Source organism: Martes martes (genome assembly GCF_963455335.1).
Source record: "Martes martes genome assembly, chromosome: 11".
NCBI classification, from domain to species: Eukaryota; Metazoa; Chordata; class Mammalia; order Carnivora; family Mustelidae; genus Martes; species Martes martes.
The window spans coordinates 93,387,436-93,410,391 of NC_137899.1; the positions used below are offsets into that span (position 1 = coordinate 93,387,436).

Sequence of the window (22,956 nt, forward strand, 5' to 3'; positions counted from 1 at the left end):
AGAACTTTTAAAAAATTGATTATATCCATTTGTGCCATAGCGTGGGGAAATAGGCGCTCTTGGATTCTACTCATGGAGGTATAAATTGGTATAGCCATTTTGGAGGACAATTTGGCCTTATCTATTCAAATTTGAAATCAGCTCACCATCTGGTATAGAAAATTCCATATATAGATATGCTTTTGTGTGTCTCTCTCTCTCTTTCTTTCTTTCTTCCTTGGTGTTTCATTTTTTATTGTTGTTGTTCTTTAGTTAGGCTTCCTTCAGACAGGTAAATTCAGTCCAGTAATTCCATCAAATAAAATTCACTGTTTTTAAAATTTACACTTTAATGGGTTTTGGAAAATGTATGAAAAATCCTATAGCCACCACCATGTTCAAGATGTAGAATGTTTCCATCACCTTCAAAAGTTCCTTTATGCCAGCTGGCAGTTTACCCCCTGCCTCTACCCCAGTCCCTGATAACCACTGATCTAATTTCTGTCTCTATAGCTTTGCCTTTCCAAGAATCTCCCATAAATGGAATGATACAGTATGTAGCCTTTTGTGTCCACTTTCTTTTACCTATCGTGTCTCTAAGATTCATCCACCTTGTTACATGTATCCATAATTTGTTCCTTTCTACTGCTAACTAGCATTCTATTTAATGGACGTACCACAATTTATTTATCCATTCACCAGCTGATGGACATGTTGGCTGATTTCAGTTTATTGTTTTGGGGGATTGTTTTGCTTGTTTGAGGGCTTTCATGAATTCAGCTTCTATAAATGTTTGATTCCGTGTGAATATATGTTTTCATTTTTCTTGGGTAAATATCTAGGAATTAAACTCCAAAGTGATGTAACAATTGTATATTTGACTTTATAAGAAACTGCCCAATTGTCTTCCAAAGTGAATGTAATACTTCACATTCTCACCAGCAATGTATAAGAGTTCCAGCGGCTCCACATAATTGTCAGCACTTGCTTTTGTCAGTTTAATTTGAACAGTTCTAGTAGGTGGGCAGTGTTATCTGCTTGTGGTCTTATTTTGCATTTTCCTAATGACTGATAACATTGAGCATCTTTTCATGTGCTTATTTACCTTTGATATTTCTTTTTTGATGAAGTGTCTCTTCAAATCTTTTACTCATTTTATAATTGGATTGTTTGTCTCCTTAGTATGAAGTTGTAAGCATCATTGAAAATCCTGCATACCAAATCCTTTTGCAGATAAGTATTTTGAAAATAATTTCTCGTATTCTGTAATTTGTCTTTTCATTCTCTTGACGGTATCCTAAAAAAAAAACCAGAAGTTTTTAAATTTGATGGAACCCAATTTTTATTTTTTCCTTCTTTATTTTTTTGACTCATGCTTTTTTGAGTCCTCCGTAAGAAATTTTTACCTAACCCAAGGTCACAGATATTTTCTTCTATGTTTCCCTCTAGAAATGTAATTTTCAACTCTTATGTTTAGCTCTATGGTCCATCTGAGTCAACTTTTATATTTTTGTGAGATAAGGGTTGCAGTTAATTTTTTTTTTAATATGTTAGTTGTTACAACACCACTAGTTGAAAAGACCCTTTTCTCCACTGAACTGACTTCATACTTTCTCAAAATTAATTGCTATGTTTGTGTGGGTCTATTTCTGGACTTCCTACTCTGTTCCATGGAAGATCTATGTATTACATGTGAGAGAAAGCAAGATATTGTATTGTGTAATCCCATTAATGAGAAAAAATGTGATTATAAATCCACTGCTTTAAAAAAGTGTAAGTGTATCACTGGGTGAAGAAACAGAATTTGGAGCAAAAACATGAAAAGGAATGTTCACTTTTATGAAGAGAATCACTTGCTTTTTACTCTCTATATTAATCCATCTGATTATAGCAATATTATATCACTTGCATTTTTAACACAAGCATGTACTACTTTTGTATTTAAAATTTTTTGAGAGAGAGAGAAAGAGCACAAGCAGTCATGGAACAGGGCAAGGACAGAGGGAGAGGGAGAGAGAGAATCTCCAGCAGGCTCCACACTCGGCACAGAGCCCCACACTGGGCTTGATCTCACGACCCTGAGGTCATGACCTGAGTGGAAACCAAGAGTCAGATGCTTAACTGACTGTGCCACCCAGGCGCCCCATGTATTTAGATTTTTTTAATAAAAACTTTGTGGGTTGGAATGGAAATTAGAAAATAGAGGAGACATACTCAGGATCTTAAATCAACTGATAAATACGAGGGGAGAAAAGAATAAAGGGTTGACGACTCAGAGGCTCTGAGGTCTTTGCTCTTGGCCTTTTGGCGAAGATCAAGTGCAGAGAGTCTGAGGCCGTGTATGTTAGGATAGATAAAGGCAAGTCAGTTCGGGTTAGAGGGAAAGATCCTTGAGGGTAGAGTGGTTGGCTGTGGGAGCCCGGCCAGCACCCAGGGAGCAACACAAATAGAGTGTGGTGAGGGTAAGAGCATCATCTTGGGAAATAAGGCAGGTGGGGCTCAAAACACAGACACAGAAATCATTTGCTGAAAGCTGTTAGCTGCAGATGTGAGGGTAAATGACTGTGTCTGGGAAGACAGGAGAGAAGAAAAGAAGAGGGCTGAGGACAGGCCCTCATGAGAAAGAATTTCATCACGGAAAAGCTGAAAGGGAGTGGAAAAAGGCAGAGAGTCTTTGAGGGAAAGCTGAGGAGAACAAGGGAAATGTAGTGTCTTCAAAGGCCTGGGGGGAAGCTTCCAAAAGGAATGGTCGGTGTCAGGGATGACAAGGACTGAGAAAATCTCTTTGGACTTGATGACTGGTCATTAAAAAGAGACTTTCCATTGAAATGGCGAGGGTGAGAGGCAAACAAAGGAAAAGAAAGAGCTGCTTGTGAAATAATGGCTGCCAAAGAGAATGGTACACAGTAGACTTGAGACATATTTTAGGACAGAGAAGACTAAGCATCCCTGCCAAGAGAAGGTGCCTGAAGACAGTGAGAGGACAAAGTGCAAGAGAAGGTTCATTGAGTCCATTCTCAGAGCTTAGAGGAGACGGACTCAAGAGCAACATGTACATCTTTTGAAAAGACAGGGCCAGTGAACTTATGTCCAGTGTGAGGAGAGCAGCTTGATCGAATATTACAGTAAGGAGGGAATGTGTGCTTCTGTTACAATGACTGTGAAGACACGTAGGGCATGTTTGGGTTATAACATTAAATGGGACCAAAACGAAATATAAAATGGTTTGTGTGTTAATATAAAACAATGTCCATGACTAGAAAGGAATTGCACAACATTTGAGATTGTTGCAGTAACGTAAGGGATTATGAGCATTTTACCCTTTGATGTTGTTGATGGATTTGTCTTTTCCATAAAAAAAATGTTTGGAATGTCTTCCTCCAAGAGAAGATGACACTGGGTCAAGATGGAGGTTTTAGGTGGTCTTCAAAGCGATTTCTCATTCTTCCAACACCGGATGTCTCAGTGTTAGATGACAGGATTTGGACTTGGAAGAGTGAAAACCCAAAAAAGGAAAAGATCAGCATGAACTACAGTAGGTAGGGAAGATTTCACAGACTGGGTGAGGCTTAGTTGGGTCTTGAACAATGGGAATGAGGGAAAACATCTGTTAAAGAGAGAGAGAGAGAGAGAAGGAGGAAGAGGGGGAGGGGGAGGAGAGAGGGGAAGGAGGAGGAGGAGAGGGTATTGCAGAGAAAAGAAAAGTAGAAAGGCAAGACAAGAGGGTAGAAATGAAGAGAATGTGGGCAGCGACCACTTGCCTCTCTGGAAGAAAAGCCATCTAGAAAGAATTTGGGGACAAAAGAGCAAATACATGGAACATGGTGAGATTGTAGCAAGCAAAGAATTCAGGTCTGCCATGGCCTAAAGTAAATAAGGTTCCCCCCACTATTTGAAAGCAGGCATAGCTATGAAACTTTTCTCTGATGGAAATGGCACAAAGTAGAGAGTAAACCCCACTTTCAGAAAGTTGGAAAGACATACATTAATACAGTAACAACTATTTTCATAAAAGCGAAAATCTTCTTTGGATTTCTTTCCATTAGCAAAAACAGGTGCTAATACAAGTCTTTGGTAAAAACCAATTGGCCTGGGGCTCCTGGGTGGCTCAGTGGGTTAAAGCCTCTGCCTTCAGCTCAGGTCATGATCCCAGGGTCCTGGGATCGAGCCCCACATTGGGCTCTCCGCCCAGCGGGGAGCCTGCTTCCTCCTCTCTCTCTCTCTGCCTGCCTCTCTGCCTAATTGTGATCTCTGTCTGTCAAATAAATAAAATCTTTAAAAAAAAAAACAAACAACCAATTGGCCTAATATGAACCTTCAGGAAGTGTAGGATACCTGTCATTACCTTAATTTACCTACGGAGGAACTTCTGCCTATCAAAGGGGAAGCCAGCAGGTGGGGGTTGGGGCAAGCAAGTGACATTGTCAAGCACTGATCACCACAGGTACAATGTGTTTTCTTTATTATTATTTTTCTTTGTGATCTCTCTCAAAGGAGAGGGAGAGGAAGAGAGAATCTCAAGCAGACTCCCCACTGAGCACTGAGCCCAATGTGGGGCTTGACGCGGGGCTCAATCCCACGACCCTGAGATCAAAATCAACAGTTGGATGCTTAACCGACTGAGCCACCCGGGTACCCCCACAAGCACAATGTTTAAAACCAGGATCTTGTCTTGGAAACGGGATGAACATGGCTGTCCTTGCACAATTTAGTAGTAAGTGAGAATGTTCCTAAGGCACAGTCCTAGACTTGCCTCCGTCCATTGCAATTTGCCTCACCTCCTTTCCCCCAACTCTTTCCCCTCAACACACGACTGCCACAGATCCACTGGCTCAGTCCTCTGCCCACACCCTCCATGGTCATTTCCCACTATAGTCCCAGACCCAGCAGCTCTCCTGAGGCATGCCAAAAATCCACATTGGAATCACGGCAACAGTTGGCGAAAGCTGTTTTTAGAATCACCCTCATTCTCTGGCATTCTACTAACTCCAACTCACATATGACTGTGTTCTAAAACTCATCAACTCTGGCTCAGATTCAGAATAATGATTGTAGTCTAGCTCAGTGTCTTTTTCTTCCATCTTTTCATGAGTTCTGATCAATTCCATGAATCAATAAAGCCAAACCCACACTAACTAGGTATCTGTCTTGATCACCCTGATCGTCTAGAAAACTCCTTCTTCACTCATAAACCCTCAATGGACACCCTTCCTGGGAGAGATCTCTGCTTTTGAGCCTCTTAGAATTGTGGGTAGAGCATCACTCCAGGAAGCCTTCCGTGGTCTCCCAGAGGTGATCTGCCCTCTCTCTGTGCTGTCCTAAGTCCCCGGGATGCCTCTGTCACGGCACTGAGCATACACAATAAAACTTCATGTGTCTCTAAGTTCTTCAAGAGCAGAGACCTTCTTGTTTTTGTCTCTATTCCCCAGTGTCTGGTGCAGCGCTTGGCAGATTACAGGGCTCAAGTAATGCTTGTTGAATAAATAAGTAGAAATATAAAAAAATATGCTCCAAGCCAGACTCCTCCCTCACCGTACCCCTCCCTTCTCCCCGATGAACAATTAACCTAATTAGCTAATTAGGTTAACTTAGCAACTTAGCCTAAGGGGAGCATAAGTGTGTCCACAGTTCTTCGGTGCCAGCCCCAGGAGGGAGGCACTGTGTGGGATCTACGTCTCTACCCTCACGCTGATAGGGGACTTCTCAGACTTCAACGTCTGTCCAGAAATGCCAGATATCCCCATGATCCGTGATGAAACACCAATGGAGAGCACATGGAAAACAGAAAAGGTCACTTCCGATATGACATTACCTGGGTCTTGCACAGAGATCGTAAGCTACAGTAATTGGCACCAGCAAACATTTACTAAATGTAGTGAACTTAGACTCTTCCCCAAAGTAGAGGAAAAACACAATCTCTGCCCTTTAGGAAATGACAATCTCCAAACAATAAAATATGCTCACAAAATTTGAATTTCATAGGCTCTGGATGAAAATTGTGAGAAGCCGGATAAAATTATCTGCCTACAAACAACTCTGGGTGGGGCGCCTGGGCGGCTCAGTGGGTTAAGCCTCTGCCATCGGCTGAGGTCCTGATCTCAGGGTCCTGGGATGGAGCCCAGCAGGGAGCTCAGCAGGGAGGCTGCTTCCCCCTCTCTCTTCCTGCTTCTCTGCCTACTTGTGATCTCTGTCTGTCAAATAAATAAACAAAATCTTTAATTTAAAAAAAAAAACTCTGGGTGGAACTCACCTGCCCTTTAAAAGGGCAAGTTACGAAGTTTCTGGACCAGTGCTGCCCAGAAGATAGAACTTTCTGCAACCGTGGAGAGGCTCCATACGTCTGTGCCATCCACGAAGTAGCCACTGGCCACAAATGGCTATCGAGCTCTTCAAGTGTGGCTAATGCAACCGAGAAGTGGAATTTTTAACATTTTTAAAAATTTTTAATTAATCTAAAGTTAATTGTCCACCTGTGGCTACTGGCCACCATACGGGACAGCACAGCTCTGGACCATGGGGAGGAAAGTGTGATGGCTCCCAGGTGGTAAAGTAAATCTAGAAACTGCCAATTTGTAGCATGGTATGCAGATCTGATCACAAATCCTGGATGTGGCACGACTCTCTGTGACAAACACCACTTTCTATACCAGAGTTGCCTCATTTGTAAAATGGGAGTCATCTTAAGTACTTCATACCACCCTCAGCATTGTGTCCTTCTAACCTTCTGAGCATCGACTTGAACTTCAAGGTTTGGGTGTGATGGGCTGTTTGCCTGACACTCAGCATCGAACGCAGCCCCCATCACCCGTGACCACGGGCGTCTGAGGAACTCTCACGTGCCGTACAGAGAAGCCACCAGGTGAATAGGACATAAGAGGTCTGCAGATAAAACATCTCTAGGGAAGACAAATTCTTCATAAATATAAAAGGAAAACTTTGAAAACTCCCCATCACACTTCAAATAAAATCCACTGCTCAGCATGCCCTGCAAAGGTTCTCAGACTCCTGCAGGTAAGTCGAGGCACTGGGACCATCCTTCCAGTGGCTGCACCTGCTTCTCTCCCTGAGCCCCTCATCCTTCACCCATCTGTGATCTGAGGGGCTCCTCCCCTTACCAGCCCTCCCTGACTGCTCCACTCCCACCTAGAAAGTCATTTCTGTTGGCCTCTTTCTCCTTGGCACTTACTACTTGAAATTGCATATTTCATTCTGCATTTGTTTTCACATCTATTTTGCCACTACATCAGAATCCCCATGACAGCAGACACCATTCTGGTTTAGAGAGGAGTTTTTACACAAGGTTGATCGCTCAGGCTCTCAGGCCAGGACTATCTGGATTTGTGTTACAGCTCCACTACTTATTAGCTATGACATACTAGCCCCTTTGTGCCTCAGTGTCCACATCTGTAAAATGGAACAATAACAGTAACTACCTCATGAAGTTGTACGAAGATTAAATGAGTTGGTAGACATAAAACACTTAGAAAAGAGCCTCACATGTAGCAAGCTCTCCATGTGTTAGCTGTCAGGATCCTTTGCCACTACTTGGTTCATACCAAGTACAGTGCCAGCACAAGGCAGGGTCTCGGTAAATGTTTGCTGAATGAATGATGGAATTCCCATCAGGCGACTACACTAAGGTTGTTGTTGGTTTTTAAAAATATTTTCTTTATTTATTTGACAGAGATCACAAGTAGGCAGAGAGGCAGGCAGAGAGAGAGGAAGGGAAGCAGGCTCCCTGCTGAGCAGAGAGCCCGATGCGGGGCTCGATCCCAGGATGCGGGGCTCGATCCCAGGACCCTGGGACCATGACCCAAGCCGAAGGCAGAGGCTTTAACCCACTGAGCCACCCAGGCGCCCTACAGTAAGGTTTTGATCTTTTTCTTTCCAACCATTTTTTGCCATCTTGAAGCAATGACAATAATCTCTAAAAGCATGCTAAATAATTATAATAGAGACCAATTTCTAGTTAACGTGATTTTTCTTTTTTTAAAAGACATAGAACACAAGTGAATTAAGTTATCTACCTGCTTCTAGCTTCTGGGAGTCTTTTAAGTATTATACAATGACTCTGCAATATCCACAAAGTAATTTTCTGATGTTCATTATTCATTCTGTTGACATGATGAATATATTCGGAGTTCTGTGATCTGCCAGTCTTATATTTTTGGAGATAAGTTCTACTAAGCCATGGTGTAGTTTGGAACACTGGGTTTAGATGAAGACAGACCTGACTTTATTTATTTATTTTTTTCAGGCCTGACTGTAAATACTGGTTTACCCCTTAATAACCTTGTAACTTTGGTTGTGACTTTTCTGAGCTTTGGTTTCCTCACCTAAAACTGGAAATGTTAGTAGAATTCCTACTTCATAGTGTTGTATGAAAATAAGTTAAAAAATTCGGTAAGTCACTCAGTAGTGTAATTGGAACTAATAGTTATACCATGATAATTATTATTGTTCAATTCTTCATTGGAATTTTATTTAAGAATTTTGTAACTATATTCAAAACTGAAATTTGTTTCTAGTGGAATTTTCAAGGAATTTTCCTTGTCAGTGTTAAGAATAGCACCTACTTAACTCACAGAATTAATATGGGATCGTGCCATAGCTCTCATTTTTCTAAAAGAACTTTAATTTTTTATTACACATTGTAGAAAAGGTAGGATATACAGAGAATCAAAGTTATAAATATTAAAATTATCTGTAATCTCACTTGTCCAAAACAGACATTGTTAGCATTAGACTATATGCTCTTCCAGGCATTTTTTTAAAAGTATTTATTTGTCAGAGAGAGTGAGAGAGAGCATAAGCTGGGTGAGTGGCAGGCAGAGGGAGAAGCAGGCTAAGCAAGGAGCCCTATGTGGGACTTAATCCCAGGACTCTAGAATCATGACCTGAGCTGAAGGCAGAGTCTTAACCGACTGAGCCACCCAGGCATCCCTCTTCCGGGCATTTTAAATGCATAAATGCGTACACACACATACCTACATAGACTGCTGATAAAAAGTTGGGATCAGACTGTACATAAAATTTTGTTGCACTCAACAATATATTATGAACATCTTTTCACCTTAATAAATAATACTCTCAAACATCATTTTTAATGGTGGCATTGTATTCCAAGATCTAACCCTATCATAAGTTGTTCAGCAAATTCCTATTGCCCTGCGGCTCATCATCTAGCCTTCTCCACCATGCTGTTTGCTTCAAGAAGCTGACCTTTGCAAGACTGCCTCATTGGGTTCCTTCCCCCTCTGGCTTCCAGTGCCTTTAGACAATATGGAAGGGGGGTCATGGGGAACACCAGCAAGAAAACTGATAATGAAGAAAGGAAGGCAAGGGTATGTATTCCCCCAGCCCCCACCCTGAAAAGACTACTTGTTGGCTGTGTCCTCCAACATGAGACCTTGAATGCATCTGGTGGGAGGTTCTCTCATATGGTTCCTTTCCCCGGGTTCCTGTAATCCCCCCATCTTATACCTTCATGCTTATCATGGAATGGTGTCCCCATCACTGCTAGCCTGGGTTACACCCCCAACCTTCATTGGCTTCCCTTAACCCTGCCCATCTCTTTGGAGATAGTCCTTCATTAAATTCCCTCCAATTATCCTGTTTAAGTGTTTCTTAACATCTTTTTCTTGCCAGGACCTAGCCAATATACACAATTTTGTAAGTAAATTCCTCTATACATCTTTTATTATTATATGATAAATTTCTCAAACTGGAATTATTTGATCAAAAAGCATGTATATTTTTAAGACCTTTCACAATGTTGCCAACCTGTCTTCCAAGAGACCAATCCTCCAGCAGTGCACAAGAGCATCGCCTTCAGGCCCTGGGTCCAGCTGAATGTTGTAACTTCACATCATCTTTTGCTGCGTTCATAAGCACTTCTATACTACAGAGATCATGTCATCTATGAAATTCTGTGTTGGGAGCAGATTACCCAGTAATCGTCGCAGTCTGTTTGTTTCAGTTATTCTTGCATAACTTCCTTGGTGTTTTCTTCTGCTATTAACTTTTATAAATTGACATGTTAACCAATATCTGGCTTTTGAGAATTCATTAAAAATACACCCAACATCATCTTATCCATTTGTAAGGGGACCATCTCTTCCCCAGGCTCTGTCAAAGCATGTCTGTGTCACACCTTTCCGTACAGAACCTTGTCTGTCACTCCTTGGATTTCAGTGAACTGGACTTATGACCAGTCTCTTTTGGGCTCGAGAAAAGTTACAGTTTTATAGGTTATCTGGTTTTTCTTGCAATTTTCTACATCCTGAGCTGAAGTCTAACTCCTCAATTAATTTTTTTGAAAATGTAACTAAATGAAGACTATTTTTGTAAGAGACATAAAACCGTATGTCCCATACCACATTCGACGTGCGCATTCAATGGAAGGAATTGAATCCTGTCTCTCATGTGGTACATGGAAAACTGCTTCTGTATAAATATTGAAGAATAATACCCATTGTTTAATGGTGCAAAAATATTCCCCCACTCCTGTGTGTACTTGCAGCAAATACTATACAGTCTGTGGGTACCCCCAGAGCTACTGATTAGGAGACAAAGAGGAGGGAAAATGCACATTGGAAACCACTGGGAAAGATACTTCATTTTGTAAGAATCTATTGTGTCCACGCTCTCCAAAAGATAGGCCTTGACATGTTAATTTGTTTTTGCTTACCCACTTGTTTCCACCACAGAAACCCTCCACGAAGTCCAAAACTGTATCTGTTTCCAGCGATGACAGTGTTTCAAACCACAGACCTGCACAGGGTTCAGAAGCAATCACGTTTTACGCGCTGAGGATATAGGATAAGAGAGGCGGAGGCATTTCCCCGAGGTCTGACTGGTGTAAATCACGAGCAGAGAAAACCTTTTAAAGCAGAGGCTTAAGTCAGGGTCCCCTCTTGCGTAGGTCAAGGCAGTACTGATTTAACTCACCTCGGTTCTGATGACTAAACAAGGTAGTGTGTCTAAAGAACTCAGAACGATACTACACAGTGGTATTATAGGGAATTACTACTACTTTCTGAATACATTCTTGTATTCTCCCAAATTTCCACAATGATATGTTATTTTATTTTCAAAAAAAAAATATTTTGGAAAAAATATTCCTAAATAAGAATAGAGAAATTCAAGGATATAGTAATAATTTTTTTTAAAGATTTTATTTGTTTGAGAGAGAAAGAGTGCACAAGCAGGGGAAGGGGCAGAGGGAAAAGGAGAAGCAGGCTCCCCACTGAGCAAGGAGCAAGGACCAGCCCCCCACCCCAATGTGGGGCTCAATCCCAGGACCTTGGGATCATGACCTGTGCCGAAGGCAGACGCTTAACTGACTGAGCCACCCAGGTGCTCTAAGTAATACATTACTTTAAAAATAAAAATGAATATAAGGTGATGGACGTGTTAACTAAACTTACTGTGGGAATCATTTCACATGATATACATGTATCAAATCATCACCTTATCAACCTTAAACTTATACAATGTTATATGTCAAATAATACCTCCATAAAGCTGGGGAAAAAAATGTAAAATAATAATGACATTATAATCAATTTGCAAAACTCAGAACAGGATTTAGAATAAAATGTATGCTTTGAGCATATAGCAATACAAATAAAAAGGAAATTACTACATACACATATAAAATATAAATGAATTTTATTTATGAATGTATTGATGCATATAATTGTAATAAAAATTACCAAAAAAGGGAAAAGCAATACATTGGAAGAGTATATGCCATAGTCAAGTAGAGTTACTCAGAATTTAAAATGTTTTAATATAGTAAAACCAGTAATATAATCACATTAGGTGATTTAAGTGATAAAAATTACATGATTATGCAAAAGATACCATTGTTACTAAAAGCTTCTAACAAATAATAAATGTAATTTCCCTTATTAAGTAGAGAACATTTGTTTAAAATGAACAATTAACTTCATATTTAATGAAGAAGTATCAAAAAATATCTTCTCACCACAATTTTATTTAACACAAGACAAAATAGAAATACATACGAAAAGCCGAATCTTTTTGCAGCTATGATTTTATATTTAGAAGAAACATAAAGGCCATCTAACACTGTTAGGACAAAGATAATTCAACAAAAGACAAATATTTTAAAAATCAATAGAATTCTAAAGACAGAGATTCCCATATGGAGAAGCCATACAGATGTGTGTAGCCAAGAAAAAAAAATCAATGTAATAAGGGATATAGAAGGCTAGACAAAAATAAGAACAAATTATAATGAAAGAAATCAAGGAACCCATCAACAATGAAGAGACTTAATTCCTTGATGGAAAGATGAGTATCATGAGCATAAGTCTTAAACAGTTAATTTTAGACTTAGATGATTCAAACTGAAGTACCAAAAAGATGTTTACTTTAAATAACACATTCCTTAGGGGAAAAAGACTTTTTGAAAATGGAAAATATCAATGTGGGGAGAAGAAAGAACCATGAAGACCAGTATGATACTGATTCCATGGATTCACAAAGTTTGATTCGTTATATGCCAAAAAAATTCTTTTTGGAGACTTGTCCAAAAAGAAGAAATAATGGCTTTGTTTTTGCTCAAAGCTAGGGAACAGAAGCAGAAAGCATGGCAGAGTAAGTGTTATGCTAGAACGTTGAGAACACTAAGAGAACCACCCTTCCTGGGGTCAGAAAAGACTAACCTAGCATTTTCAAAGAATCTGATTTTGCCAGGTTTTGAGGCAGGAAGAAGGAAGGAGTGGCACTTAATGGGAACATCATTTACAAGCACAGAGAGTCATACAATAAAATGGCACATTCCAAAAATTGCAAATAGGTCAGCACACACAATATTGGTCTGCATTTTTAAAAGTCAGTCAAAAGCTAGTATTTAAAAATCTGAAAATTTATCATAAAATCTGGATCTGGCTTCTTTCGACTAAATGGGAAACATGACAAAAATGGCCCCACATCCCACATGGGCACAAGAGGCAGGGGCCCCACTCAGATGGGACAAATTGTTATGACACTTCCTCTTTTCCCCCATTTCTTCTACATCCAGCTCACATCTTCTACATCACCTCTTCAGCTCCCCCTTCTCATCCAAGAAGGCGTCTGAGTTTATGATTCCTACTTGCCTTATGGGGACCCATGAAGGTTATGGCAGAACAAAGCAATGTGATTAGGTCTGCATTTCGAAAGATCCACCAGGCACAGGATGGAAGACAGGGAGGTAGAAGGGTGGCAAGAGATCAATGAAATCCATAAAAAGCCCATTTTACGAAAAATTTAAAATGGGACCGCCATCACGGAAGGAGAGCAGGGGGCCACCTAGCACCTCCTATAAAAATACTCTCACGAGACACGACTGGAAAACCAGTGAATCGTCCATCTGTGCAACAGATGCAAGAGGCGAAGAGGGTTAGAAAGAAGGCGGTGTGTCCCGGAGGGAGAGAAAGGGGCAGAGGAGGATACAAATTTGAGATTTTTGAAGGGAAACTAATCTCCAACACTGGGTAATGGGTTTGACCCCAGGAACCAGGAGAAAGAAGAGGACAGGGCAATTGGCAGGGTTTTGGGTTAAGTCCGTAGGTGGTGACAACTCCGAAATAAAGCAACCAAAGGAGGGAGAAGACTGTAGGAAAGGTCATCATTTCCCTTAGGGTATGTTGGGTCTGCGGAGCCCACAGATGTGCAGCTTCACCTCTGAAGCCTTGATAAATGACCAAAGAAAACCACGCCCCCAATTCCAATGTGAAACCATTCTAACAGCTGAATCATGAGATGAAAATGAGGGTCAAGTAGGGTTATATGAAATATCTTTACAGAATGGATACTAACAGAACTAAGCTTTAAATGGACTATTAGAGAACTGAAGAAAACATTGCAACAAAGATTACAAAGGGTCGTTTTCATGCATATAAAAGCACAGTAATAAGACACATGACAAGAACACAAGCCTGTAAAAGTCCACCAAGTCTCCTAATGTCCTGGATATACGTGTGTACCCTATACTGTTCCCATTAAGAACTAAACGTGGCTTACAGCAAAAATACACATGGTAAAAGAATAAAATGTGAATAACAATAAAATATAAAAATAATTTTTTTAAAGATTTTATTTATTTATTTGACAGATCACAAGTAGGCAGAGAGGCAGGCAGAGAGAGAGGAGGAAGCAGGCTCCCTGCTGAGCAGAGAGCCCAATGCGGGGCTCGATCCCAGGACCCTGGGATCATGACCTGAGCCGAAGGCAGAGGCTTTAACTCACTGAGCCACCCAGGTGCCCCGTAAAAATAATTTAAAAAAAAAATTAGCACCAGGAGGAATCAGAACTAGGAAAAAGGAAACAAAGTGTGCAGAACCTAAGGGCTTTCGGAAATACTGTTGTGGACAGCAAAAGTGAAAAGGTTCACAGAAGCAGCATGATCTTAGTGTCCGTAGGAGAAAACACAGCAATTTCTCACTTTGCAAAGGATATTTTGGCTCACCTCCCCCCAGCAGAGAAGACAGCATTTCGTGATAAAACATGGTTCTACGCTAAATTAATTCAGCTTTATGCAAAACTCACTCCCTTGTCCCTATTTCTCAGATATTGTGTTATTGCAGGAAAGTCAAAATTAAAAAAAAAAAAACACTTTACACATCAACATTTGGGGATATCACAAAAGCAAACACAGAAAAAGATGTCATCACGCAGCTTCTCTGCGGTACCCTTGGATGAAAACAAAGAACCAAACATCTAAGTGTAACTGGATGATGAGAGCCAGGTGAAAGGAAGAAAAAAGGGAGAAGGAAGGAAAGTTAACATGAAATAGACAAGGTCTATAGGTTTCTGATAGTCCCTCTGGATCCGCAGAAAGAATGGATGCAACTTTGAGAAATGGATGAACAACCCTATAACAATGGGGGTGTTGGCGAAAATTTTAATAAGAAATGCAGAGTAGACACAGTGAGGTAGAAATCTCTGGTGAGCACTCGACAGTTACACACTTTGTGGTACGGCTGAGGGTTGGACCCAGGAGAGCTGGGTATCATGTGAGCACGGTACGACTGATATCCTTTCATGAAAATTAAGGAACCTAACTAAATGCCACCCCACATCAGCCCCAGAAGGGCAGGCACAAAATGCACACACACACACACACACACACACACACACACAGCACACACACTGGAAAAATATTCCCTTGCATATACTTAAAGAAATGCAAATCAAAAGGCAGTGTCATTTAGCACCAACAAGCTAAGCAAAAGAATACATTTAAAAATTCAATATTGCGAGGATTTGAGGGAAAGAGTTCCATTCAAAATTTGTTAGAAAGAACGGAAACATCCAGAATAAGGGAAGTCGTTAAGTAAACGACTGTATGTTAGCGTATCTGTGCATAAAAATGGTTATATACGATAAAATGTGAATAAGGAAAGAGGCTTATGAAACCTTAAGAAAGAACAAGGGGACTAAGTGTCCGTATATGGTCTCCGACAACCGCTATGTACACCGTGTATGTGGGCGTGCAGAAGAACACTGGCTGGGTCACGGAGCAAGGCGGCCAAAACCCGCTCTTCTTGGAGCTCCCGCCAGCCTAGGGGACCTGTCAGGGACTACAGGCCGAATCGGCCATCTTCAGAGTTTGCCCTGGACTGACCCCAACCGTACTCACGTTCTCCCCTCTCTGCCTGCTCCACGTCCCACCACATCCCAACCACCCATCCCCAATGTCATCCACGCAACCTGATGCTCTCCCCTTCTCCGTCATCTTTAAGCTTGACAACAACGTGTGAGGTAGGTATTACTATGACCGTTATTGATAAGTGATTACACGAAGGAACTTAGAAATAAAGCTCAACGGAAGCTTTGTTTTCAGACCTTCTGACTGGACAAGCGTCTTATTTCACGGACATCCTTTCTGGTTTCCCTGTGTGTGGCTTCTTGGCTGACGGAGCGGGGACGGGAGCCACGGGACCAGCCTCTGCAGCGCCAGCCATGTGTCCGCCTGGCTTCTTGAGGCCCTGGGAATACTCAGCAGGAGAAGCTGCATTACCTAAAAAGAAGAGGAGAGAGATGAGCTTTCCTGAGACACCCCTTTTACAGCTCTCAAAATCATTTTATGTGGGGAGCATCAGCCCTGCTAATCAGATCTCAGACAAAAGTCCCAACACTGTGAATTTAGAGAGTTTTGTGTCTTCTGGATTTATTTTACACACATACACACACACACACACACACACACACACAGAGCAGAAAGTCACTATTTCAGTGACTTCAGCTAAAAGAAACTTCAGTTATGAGAGACTCACTAAAGACCAGAGAAAGGTAATGACAGGCCCTGTGCTAGTATAGACGATCCCTGCCACCATTTGGGGTCCCCTTGACAGCCTCCTATACTCCCTCCAGACCACCTGTGCAGGAAGTCAGCCACTACCATCCCAACATAAGAAAACTCCATATTGAGGGGCGCCTGGGTGGCTCAGTCGGTTAAGCATCTGCCTTCGGCTCAGGTCATGATCCCAGGGTCCTAGGATGGAACCCTGAATCAGGCTCCCTGCTCAGCGGGGAGTCTGCTTCTCCTTCTTTCTCTGCCTGCAGCTCCCCCTGCTTGTGCTCCCTCTCTCTCTCAATCAAGAAAGTCAAATAAATAAATAAAATCTTAAAAAAAAAAGTAAAATAAAACAGATCAAAAGCTTAGAGATATTGGCTTTCCTGATTTGGTTTTCCCATCAACAATTCCCCTAAGCCTACCCCCCACTGAAACGGATTTTGAGCTATAAGCAAATCTAATAAGTTAAGCAACCTGAATGCATTGTAATTAAAAGTACACCAGACTACAGTCGGCAGACCTTAAAAAATGAGAGACTATGTAGCAATATGGGAAGATGTTTATGATGTTGTATAAAGTGAAAATTTAGATACTAATGCATACTGCGACCACAAATGGATCAGTATTTGTAGGGTAACAGGAGGGAAGGGCCTGACGTTAAATGGTACTAATGATTATGGATAGAGAGAGTGGAATCATATGCAATTTATATCTCTACTCTCTATTTTCCAAATTTTTCTGTCATATGGTTAATATTTCTTAACAACTGAAAAAGAAAATACCTTTTTTTAAAAAAAGATTTATTTATTTATTTCAGAGAGAGAGTGAACATGAGCAGGAGGGAGAGAGGGAGAGAGAATCCCAAGAGGACTCTGCACTGCGTGTGGAGCCTGAAAACAGAGCTGGACCCCATGACCCTGAGATCACCACCTAGCCAAAACCGGACGCTTAGCCAACTGCACCACCCAGGTGCTCCCAAAGAAAATACTTTCTTAAAAGTTCTCATTACAAGAAAAACTGTGTAACTATGGACGGTGACAGGTGTTAGCTCAACTTACTGTGATCACTTAGCCATGTACACAAATATCGAACCACGCTGTACATCTGAAACTTACATAATGTTCTATGTTAATTATCTCAAGAAAAACAAAGAAGAAGAAAACGCTTTAATTCAAATTTAATAAAAGAAATCTATTCCTATGTCTTCCTTCCCTTTCTTGTCCACTGGCCCACGTCCCTCCTCTTTCTTCCAAACAAAGCCGTGAGGACAATTGTATCTACTTCCTGGCCCCCAGCTTAGCGAGGAGCAACACTGTTCAAACCCTTGGGCAGGTGCTATTGGCTGCCGGCGCTGAAAATAAACTCTATCCCTTCCCTCCTTTGGTTAGAACCACAGTTTTATATCATAAAATGTTGGTGGTTCTGTGTCCCCAAGGACAGAGCATGAGCTGCCACCCCCTAGACTGACTTCCAGGTCAAAACGACACGTGCTAGTGCTCTGTCTCCCTCTGATGGTCTCACCTTGACTTTCAAGCATCTTGTGCAGCTTCATGTGCTTGTAGGTAGAGATGATCTGAAAATTGACGACGCTTGGAATATTCAGTCCTTGGTCCTGCAACAGCTGCAGGGCTGTGGCATGGACGAGCTGGTGGGACCGTTTGCATTTCTGAAGTCTGCACTCCCCTCTGACAAAGGATTTGCACACGTGAAACTTGTTGCATTTATCCTTGAGGTTGCAGTAGCCATAAAGTGCTTCACCTTTGTTGTACAGTAAACAGACCTGGTCCAGAAATGAAGCAACACTTGACACATTTGTTTTCACTACATTTCTTAAGGCAATTGATTGAAGAAAAAAAAAATTTTGTTTTTATTTTTAAGTAATCTTTATACCCAGCGTGGGACTCAAACTTACAACCCTGAGACTGAGTTGCATGCTCCACCCACTGAGCCAACCAGGCACCCCAAGAAATAATTTTGAAAAAGAAGTGTAATGGGCACAGAGTCTTGTACCATCATCTATTAAAATACAAACTACTTAAACAGTATGATACTGATTTCAGAATGCATAGGAGATCAAGAAGAGGAGAACCCTAGACCTAGTCCCCAAATCAAAATAATCCTTTCCTTAAAGATTTGATAGAGTTCAACAATAAAACTATATGAGCCTAATGTTTTCTTGTAGAAGACTTTTTAACTAATGCTCTAGTTTCAGGGTGTTTTAAAATTTTCATCTTAATGCTTCTGTTGTTCAAAAATAAAGACCATTCTGGCTTTCGACTTTTTCTTGAATCAGTTTGGTTTTTTTAAAAAGATATAAAAAAGATTTTTATTTGACAAAGAAAGAGCACAAGCAGAAGGGGAGCAGCAAGCAGAGGGAGAGGGAGAAGCAGGCTTTCCACTGAGCAAGGAGCCTGCTGCAAGGCTCAATCCCCAGATCATGACCTGAGCCAAAGGCAGACGCTTAACCGATGAGCCACCCAGGCCTACCTTCAATCAGTCTTGATGGGCTATATTTTTTCTACAAATGTGTCCATTTCATTGAAGTTTTCAAATGTATCTGCATCACATTGTACATTTTTCCAATGTGTGTTTCTTTCAATACCACCAAGTAATTCTCAGAGGACAATGACCAGGTGTCCCATAAATTTTAATTCAATCTTAATATTGTCTACCTGGAGATAAAGTCAGATCCCACAGGCTAAGGGCGCGGGCCCACCAGGCTGCCCCCATTTCAGATGCCCATCGCGGGTCGAGGCTGCCATCTGCCACTGGCTGCACTGCTATAAAGTTTCTCACCACCTCCTCCGCTGTTAGATTAATGTTCTAGAACAGTTCATAGAACTCAGAGAAACGGTTTACTTACTAGATGACCAGTTTATTATAAAAGAATATAACTCAGGGACATGCAGATGAGAGATACACAGAGGAAGGTATGGGGGGGAAAGGTGTGGAGCTTCCATGACCTCCTGGGATCCCACTCTCCCAGCACCCCCATGTGCTCACCAACCTAGAAGCTCTCGGAAAGTCTGTCCTTTTGGGTTTTTATGGAAGCTTCATAACATAGGCATGATAGGTTAAATCACACTGGCCACTGGTGAATGAACTCAATCCCCAGCCCCTCTGCACTCCCAGGAGATGGGAGAGTGGGGGGCAGAGGGATAAAAGTTACAACTGTCTAATCACAAGATTGGTTCTCCTGACAACCAGCTCCCATCCTTAGGTTACCTAGGAGCTTTCCAAAAACTCACCATTGACTTAACAACAAGACACTATTATAGCCCTCATCGTTTAGGAAATTCCAAGGGTTTGAGGAATTCTTTGCCAGGAATGGGAATGAAGACCAAATATGTTATATTTCTCATTATAAATCACAAGATCACAATATTTGTCCCTACCGTCTTTTTACTAAGTGGTATATCTGTATCACATACTGTGTCTTTCGGAGAGTGATGGAAAAGGGTCATGGAGCATTTTCATACCAGAGATGTGAGGCACCATTCCTGCCTCATTCACTGTGCTTGTCCATGGTCCCTGCTACCTAAGTGGCCACGCTGTGTGCCACATGACATACACCTCCAGTCCTGGGTGACAGGACCAGGGGTGGGCTCCTGCAGTAAGTGCAGCCAACCCACTGGCTGCTCATAGAACATGGCAGCAGTGACATGATGAGGCTGAACCCGGACAGTAGGGAGAAGCCATAAAGAAAAGCGTTCAGTAAGTTAAGCAACGTAATGATGTTAAAACTTCTGCAAGTTAAACAATATCTTAAAAACTAAAAGGTAACTACTAGAAGTGTCACTGCCCCTTCTCTCTGAGAGAGGAAGGACCGGACTCCGCTGCAGACTTTCTCTTCTCCCTTCCTGCCGATAACTTGCTCCGGCTGCTGCTTGGAGCCCTTTTGGCAGTATGGTTGGAACGAATCTGGTTTATGATAACCATGACTGACCAAGCCTGGCTTCGAAGTCCAAAGAAATGAGAAAAGACATGGATGTCAAGAACAAACCTCTTAGCTCTTAAGGCTGACTCCGGTGCTGCCTTCTGTGTATGGATTCTGCTGTCCTGCTGCCCTCTGACCCTAAGGCTCCAGCTCATTCCTCCAGCCTTGTGATTCCCTTCCCTTCCAGGGCCTGAAATACCTTAGCATTAACAGGGACCACGGTCACAAACTACCCTCGATTTTCCCAACAGCCTCCCTTCTTCCCACTGCTCTCCTGGCAGCTTGAGAGTCTGAGACAGCATCACTGTGCTAGAGCAGAAGATTCTTGCAGCTGGAGGGGCTCTTGTAATATTTTCTTCTGGGATTCCTACTATTTTGTTCTTAAAAATTCTTCGTGTAGGGGTGCCTGGATGGCTCAGTCGGTTGTGCATCCAAATCTTGGTTTTGGCTCAAGTCCTGATCTCAGGGTGGTGATAGCGAGCTCCATGTTGGCCTTCGGGCTCAGGGCAGAGTCTGCCTGAGATGCTCTCTCCCTCTCTGTCTACCCCTCCCCCTGCTCTAAAATAAATAAATAAATCTTTAAAGAAAATTCTTCATGTATAGCTAAACAGATACAAACATGCTAATTTCACCAGAATAGCAATTCTAATAGGCACTTGTGAAGCATCTGGAGCTAAATCATTTCAAAACAATTAAAATTAATATCTAAAGCCCCCAAAAAGTAAATGGGGGGACATACTTACAACAAATGTGACCACAAAAGGGATTGGTATCATTAAAAACATCTTATAAATGAATAGAAAAAGACAAATGCCTCAACATAGGCAAAGGCATACACAGGCAATTTGTAAAACACAAGCTTCACAGACAGACCTAAATTCAAATCTGCCATGTACTATGTGACCTGGAGCAAATTAATGTACCTGAGCCTCAGTTTCCTCACCCGTAAAATGGGGACACGTTATTAATGAGCTAAGGTATATGGATGGCTTAGCATTCAGTAAACAATAAAAAAACCAATACTATTACCATCATTTCTTTACCACATGTGTCCATTACTCCCTGCATATCAAAGCCTGGTAAAATCACTGGTAAAATGACCCCACAGAGGTCGGCCCTGCACCATTACCTCCACCTACACACCTGCTGCCCTCTGTAAGCAACTTCTGAAGTTCTCCAGTGAGTTCTTTCATCGGGCAGACAACATGAGGGCGAACTCTTGGTAACTCACCTCTGGTAAAAGGCACGGGTCATTCTGTAAAAGCAGGATCCGAAGCTGGGCCTCATTGAGGCCAAAAAGCCCATGGTTTTTCAGTACTTGGATGTTGACAGGTGTGTGGATGTCATGGGAAAGGGTGCAGGTAGACCTAAGAGAACACAGAGCTCTGGTTCAGGGGCCCAGATGAAGAAGAGGCCGGTCCCCCAAATTCCTTGCCTCTGGTTGCTTTCAACTCACATGGAAGTTAAACAAGTTTCCATGACCCCACGGATACTCCATCCTAATAAGTAAGCACGGATAATAAGACAGCTGAGTTGAAGCCATCTCTTCTCCCAAGGTCATTTTCATTTTAAGTCTGGATGCTTTAAAGCCAAAGGTACCCCTTCCCCCAGGCACCAACTTTGCGGGGCAGAGGATGCCATCTGTTGTCTGAAGGGGGGTGCACTTGCCTTCTCCACCCCAAACAACTGCCCACCCCCACAGTCCACCGACGTTAGGAGGAAAGCGGGCCCACACCCCGGCTTTGGGGAGCTCGAGTAAAACCAAGGAAGACTAGAGAGACAGGAGGCGGCCGTAAAACACCTCGTCCAAACCATCCAGCCCTCAGTTTCCTGGGGGATGGTTCTAGATTGGGCTTTCTAAACCTGGAGCGCACAGACTCGCTGCGGTAAAGCTTTGAGGTTACGCGTGGAAAGAAAGGGCACCCTCCGTAAAGGGTCCACGCATCTCATGGGTCCGCAGGAAGCCCCCCAGTGGGACCCCTGGAGTAAATGAACTCCAAAGCCGCAGTCCTGATTTTCCCGCTGAGGTGCGGAGGACCCTGCGGGCAGGGGCTGAAATCCGAGGGCGAGCAGCCGTGGAGAAACCCAGACCGCGACGGCTCTGGGCCTCGCTCGCTAGGGGAGCTGGAAGCTCCGGGGAGGCCTCGCCTGAAGGACGCTCGCGGCCCCTTCGCGAGGCTTCCCTGCCGCCCTCGGTGGGGGCGGAGGGCGGTGCCGGGGAGCGTGCAGCCCCGACCCAACCGGCCCCGTTCTCACTTCTGCGGGGTCCCGCTTCCCGCCGGGCGCGTCAGGCCCGCGGCCCCTCGCGCGGTGACCGCCCCGCGCCGCCGCCCCCGCCGCCCGCCTCACCAGCAGTCGCGGTTCGGGCACTTGCCCAGCATGTGGCGGCGGCAGAGGTGCAGCTGGTCGCAGGCCTGGCACTCGCCGCGCTGGTAGCGGGCGCACAGGCGCGCCGAGGACACGGCCACCACCCGCCAGGCGCAGGGGCCGCCGCCGCCGCCGCCGCCGCCCGCGCCGGCCGCCACCTCGGCCTCGGCGTCCCAGAGGCCCTCCCTCATCTCCACCTCCTGCAGCAGGAAGCGGTCGGGCCCGGCCTGGCGCAGCACGTCCCGGAGCCGGGCCTCCGACAGCTCCACGTTGCCACGCAGGTCCTGCAGGAACATGCGGCCGCCGTTGGCGCACAGCACCTTGGTGAGGAAGGAGCACACTGTGGGCTCCGCCATGGCCG

The 22,956-nt window shown here is 43.1% G+C and overlaps 1 protein-coding gene across 1 annotated transcript; it reads right to left on the minus strand.

Moving 5' to 3' along the window:
* Positions 1–1,242: 1,242 nt before the first annotated feature.
* ZC3HAV1L (ZC3HAV1 like) lies at positions 1,243–22,956 on the minus strand. Its single transcript, XM_080818569.1, has 5 exons — positions 22,578–22,956; positions 21,460–21,595; positions 17,813–18,071; positions 15,841–16,015; positions 1,243–1,276 (listed from the first exon to the last, which is right to left on the minus strand). Exons 1-4 carry the CDS (start codon positions 22,949–22,951, stop codon positions 15,861–15,863), a joined length of 924 nt encoding a protein of 307 aa, XP_080674695.1. The 5' UTR covers positions 22,952–22,956; the 3' UTR covers positions 1,243–1,276; positions 15,841–15,860.

Coding starts and splice junctions, on each gene's coding strand:
- ZC3HAV1L (XM_080818569.1), bottom strand. CDS start 22,951: ATGGCGGAGCCCACAGTGTGCTCCTTCCTCACCAAGGTGCTGTGCGCC. Junction 18,072..21,459: donor ACCCGTGCCTTTTACCAGAG/GTGAGTTACCAA, acceptor TTTCTGGACCAG/GTCTGTTTACTGTACAACAA. Junction 16,016..17,812: donor CAAGATGCTTGAAAGTCAAG/GTGAGACCATCA, acceptor TCTTCTTTTTAG/GTAATGCAGCTTCTCCTGCT.